The following is a 5,094-nucleotide window of genomic DNA, read 5'->3' on the forward strand; positions in this document are numbered from 1 at the left end:
CCAGGCTGGCCTCGAACTCACAGAGATCCGCCTGCCTCTGCCTCCCGAGTGCTGGGATTAAAGGCGTGCGCCACCACCGCCCAGCAAATACAACAGTGGAAAAGGATAATATATTTCTTGTACCTCTTGTCTTTCTTCCTTTGTTCTAGCTAGACCATGGGCTGTGAAGGCCAGCAGTGCCACCAAACCGTCTTAAACATAACAGCCAGGAAAAGGGTGCCCAAGGCTATGTAGTACCTTTGCAGGCTGAGAATACCTAGGTCAGATGCAATCCGATGCGATCAAGCCCCTGTCTTAAGCCGTGTCACCTAAGGTCTGAAGCTCACCTGCAACTAGACTTTGAGTCACTGCCTACCCCCTGGCTGTCAGGGCTAGGAGGGGACATAACAGACCTGAGGAAATGGATCAGCAGATGCCAGCAACACGTTCTCCGGTTTCAAGTCACAGTGGACGATGTTCTTGAAGTGCAGGTGTCTCAAGGCCACCAGGATCTGAGGAGAGGAGGCAGGGCCAATGAGAAAGGAGATAGAGAACCAATCCTGAAGTCTACCCATGAACCCCACCCAGGTCTTCCCCTGCCCCACTGAGGATGCTACCTGGGTGAGGGAGTCATTAAGGAAGGAATTCAGAAATGGTAGAACCATTTACCCTCCAGAGTTAAGAGCCTGATGTCGAACTGATGTGGGAGTGTCATATATCAATCTGTTGATTTCATTGGTTAAGCAATAAAAAAACTGCTTGGCCCTGATAGGTTAAAACATAGGTGGAAGGAGTAAACAGAACAGATGCTGGGAGGAAGAGGAAATGAGCTCAGAGAGACGCCATGCTCCCCTCTCCCGGGCGGACACGAGAGCTCTGCTCTCTGAGGCATAAGCGATAAAGCTCCGACCCAGGATGGACGTAGGCTAAAATCATTCCCAGTAAGACTGATGCTACATAGATTATTAGAAATGGGTTGATCGGGATATGAGAATTAGCCTGTAAGAGCTAGAGTTAATGGGCCAAGCAATATTTAAAAGAATACAGTGTCCGTGTAATTATTTCGGGACATAAGCTAGCAGGCGGCCTGGGTGCTGGGGACGCAGCCCCGCTGCTTCTATTACTACATTGAACTCTAGAAAGACCCAGCTTAGAATCCTTGTGAGCTATTAAAACAGCAGGGGCTCCCAAGATACTTCCTTTATGTGGTGCAATTAAAACATTTTGAGGCTTGATGTCGTGGTGCACATGCCTTTAATCCCAGTACTTGGGAGGCAGAGGCAGGCGGATCTCTGTGAGTTCAAGGCCAGCCTGGTCTATGGAAGGAGTTTCCCAACAGTCAGGGCTGCACTATAAAAAGAAAACAAAACAACAAACAGAAAACCTTGTTTTGGTTGGCAAGACGGTGGCTCAGCAGGTAAAGGAGCGTGCCACTAAGGCAGATGACCTAACTCCAATCCCTAGAACCCATGTGGGGGAAGGAGAGAAGCAACTTCTGCATGTTGTCCTCTCAACTCTACGTGTGTGCTGTGGCATGTGCCCTTCCCCTACCTCACACAGTTAGATCTTTTGACTTTTGTTTTGCTTTGTTTTGTTTTTAGAGACATGGTTTCTCTGTGTAACAGTCCTGACTGTATAGGAACTCTCTCTGTAGACCAGGTAGGCCTCAAACTCACAGAGATCCACCTGCTTCTGCTTCCTAGGGTTAAAGGCGTGGTCCAACACTGCATGTCCTCTTGTTTTGTTTTTAAGATAGGGTCTTATGTATCCCAGGCTATCCCCAAAGTCACTATATAGCCAAAGCTAGCCTTCAAGTGATTGATCCTTGTACCTCTCAGATTCCAGGGTTACAAGCCTGTGTACCATACACTGTTGAGCTCAGGACTTAATAATACCTACCTGGAAGGGTAGTACTGGTGCCTAAATAAGTTCCTGAGGCAAAGAACAGGGTCCAGCACTTAGAGGTGGAGCAGGCAAGAACCCTGAAGACAGAAATCTGCAGGAGAGAGAGAGGGAGAGGGAGAGAGAGGAGAGAGAGAAAACACAGGACAAAATGGAAGACCGTAGAGAAACTACTTTGGTTGCTGACTGCATTCAGCCCCCTCTTCCACAGTGAGGATGTACATCTCCCAGCATGCCTAGCAAATCCAGGCATACTGACGGGGGTGTGGAGAAAGAGCAGCAGCACAGTGCAGGATGTCTAGTACCAATGGAGGATCTGTCCCAGAGTGAAGGAAGGCCCAGACAGAGGGGAGGCCTCTCCGGGGAAAACTGAACCTCTGAGCACACCAGTGAATGTCCAGCACCGCAAGGTTAAAACTCCATGGTGAATGAAGGCCACGGGTGGAGCCATGGTCTGGCTAGTATGCACAAAGCCCTGGTTCCACCCCCAGTATTGCATATGGTGGATGTGATGGTTCATGCCTGGAACTTCATCGGGAATTCAAGGTCTTCTTTGACTACACAGCAAGTTCAAGGTCTCAAACAACAATAACAATAAAAAGGGCTGGAGAGATGGTTTAGTGGTTAACAGCACTGGTTGCTCTTCTAGAGGACCTGAGTTCAATTCCCAGCACCCACGTGGCAGCTCACAATTGTAACTCCAGTTCCTGAAGATCTGACACCTTTACACCAACGCACATAAAATAAATTTAAGAAAAGGAAAAAAAGAGCTGGGTAATGGTGGCACAGGCCTGTTGTGGCAGCTCCTTCAGCCAATAGTCTTTAAGATACCGGCCCACTTTGGGCATGGTCTCATGTAGTGTAAGTGCAGATGATTCGGTTCCCGTTCCCAGCACTCACAGAGGACTGTGGATCTCTACCCTACTGTGAGTTTACCCTTGCATAAACAAACCTTTGTTATATTCGATTCTGGACTACTGTGGAACTCTTGATACCACTACACACACCTTTAATCCCCGCACTCAAGAGGCAGAGGCAGGCTAATCTTTTGTGAGTTTCAGGCCAGCCTGGTCTATAGAGGGAGTTCCAGGACAGCCAGGGCTGCTACACAGAGAAACCTTGTCTTGGAAAACAAAACAGAACAAAACAAAAAAGAAAAAAAAAAAAAAAAAGAAAGAAAGGAAGGAAGGAAGGAAGGAAGGAAGGAAGGAAGGAAGGAAGGAAGGGAGAGAGAGAGAAAAGCTGTAAATAAATATCGGGATAAAAGGATTGAATAGACGCAAAGGCACTGGCCACTAAGCCTGACAGCCTGCATTCGGTCCCTGGGATCCACCTGGTGGAAGGAGAGAACCAGTTCCTACAGGTTGTCCTTCGCTCTCCACGTGTGCACATGCATGTCCACACACATGCAAACTTACACAGTATATGTAACAAGACACTGATCATCATAAAGGACAATGACCTCACATCTGTCATATGCAAAGAGCACTAATAATGCAATAAGCATACTTATGCCTGTAAGCCCAGTTGTTTGAAGGCATAGGCATTGCTGCAAGTGGGAAGCCAGCCTTGTCTAAACAGAGAATTTCAGATCAGCCAAGGATACATATTAAGACCTGGTCTCCAAAAGCAAAAACAAACAAACAAACAAACAAACAAAAGGGCTGGGGAAACAGTTTAGTTTGCTAGGACCACTATCTGTTCTTCCAGAGGATCAGGATTAAATTCCCAGCATACACATGGTAGCTTGTAACACAAATGGGGGGGAGGGGGAAAGGACAATCTGATGCCCTCTTCTGGCCTCCTCAGGTACTGCACATACCACACAGGGTGCAAATACATATATAAGGTAAACATTCACACACATAGAAAATAGTAAATCTGTCACGGTAGCATATGTCTTTAATCCTAGAACTTGGGAGGCTGAGGAAGATGGATCTCTATGAGTTCTAGGGCAGCCTGGTCTACATAGTAAGATTCTGCCTCAAAACGAAAAAACATTTTTTTTTTTTTTTTTTGGTTTTTCGAGACAGGGTTTCTCTGTGGTTTTGGAGCCTGTCCTGGAACTAGCTCTTGTAGACCAGGCTGGTCTCGAACTCACAGAGATCCACCTGCCTCTGCCTCCCGAGTGCTGGGATTAAAGGCGTGCGCCACCACCGCCCGGCCGAAAAAAACCTTTTTTAAAATACTAATTTGACGTAAAACATACAAAAATAATAACGAGTGTGTGGTGCACATGTGTGACCCCAGAAGCAGTAAGGATGCAGGAGGAGCATGTGAGGCGAGCAGAGGTGAGTATGAGATCCTGTCTCCAAAGCCAAAAGCTAGTATGAAATCTTCCGAGCCTGGCAATTATTTTTATCCAGCATTTGTAAGAAGTGTGAAAGCATGCATCCTCCCACTTAGTTGTGGAAAAAGATGGAAAAGGTTTTAGACAATAAACATTGTTTTTACTTTTTGAGACAGGCTCTCAGGTAGCCCAGGCTGGCCTTGAAAACACTATACAGACAGGATGGCCATGAACTCCTGATCTCCCCGCCTGCTGTAGCCGTGCCACGCGGCCATAATCCCGACACTCAGGGAACAGAGACAGGAGCATCCAAAGTATCTACACACAGGCCGGCCCAAGCCAGGAGAGGTGATACAGAACTTTAGCACTCTGGTTAAAATACTGCCAATGATATTATGGAAGGGGGAGACTGGCTTCCCCTCCTCTTTCTCTCAATCTTTCGGTCCTTCCAGTAGGCTCTTTAGCCGACACTCCCCCAGATGCTGCTCCATGCTTGACTCAGGGTGGGGTACTAGACACATAGTGGTAACAAGATAGCCCTTCACCTTGGATGGCGGTGTTGTCACCACAGTGAGCAGGGCTGTCACAGGAAGGCTAGTTATGATCAATAACGTGTTTATTGAGCCCTGGCTGTCCTTTTTCTTTTTCTTTTTGACATAGGGTCTCACAGTGCGACTCTGGCTGTCCTAGAACTCACTCTGTAAACCAGGCTGGCCTTGAACTCACTGATATCTGCCTGCCTCTGTCTCCCAAGTGCTGGGATTAAAGGTGTGTGCCATCATACCCAGCTTCTGTCCCTCCATCTCTTATTGCTGTTAATAAGATTTCCAGCCGGGCGGTGGTGGTGCACGCCTGTAATCCCAGCATTCAGGAGGCAGAGGCAGGCGGATCTCTGTGAGTTCGAGGCCAGCCTGGTCTACCAA

General features: G+C 47.6%; 1 protein-coding gene across 2 annotated transcripts in view; it reads right to left on the reverse strand.

Moving 5' to 3' along the window:
• Nucleotides 1-5,094, reverse strand: part of Prkd2 (protein kinase D2) — a 29,963-nt gene that overhangs the window by 6,004 nt on the left and 18,865 nt on the right. The window contains exons 15-16 of one of the 2 annotated variants that reach the window (XM_026786427.1): nt 1,879-1,975; nt 393-491 (exon numbers count right to left, since the gene is read on the reverse strand). In XM_026786427.1, the coding sequence (XP_026642228.1) occupies nt 442-491; nt 1,879-1,975 (147 nt within the window). In that variant the 3' untranslated portion in view covers nt 393-441. The remainder of the gene's footprint in view (nt 1-392; nt 492-1,878; nt 1,976-5,094) is intronic. The other variant, XM_005361042.3, reaches the window with a different exon arrangement.

The sequence above is a fragment of the Microtus ochrogaster genome, linkage group LG4 (genome assembly GCF_000317375.1).
Source record: "Microtus ochrogaster isolate Prairie Vole_2 linkage group LG4, MicOch1.0, whole genome shotgun sequence".
NCBI lineage: Eukaryota > Metazoa > Chordata > Mammalia > Rodentia > Cricetidae > Microtus > Microtus ochrogaster.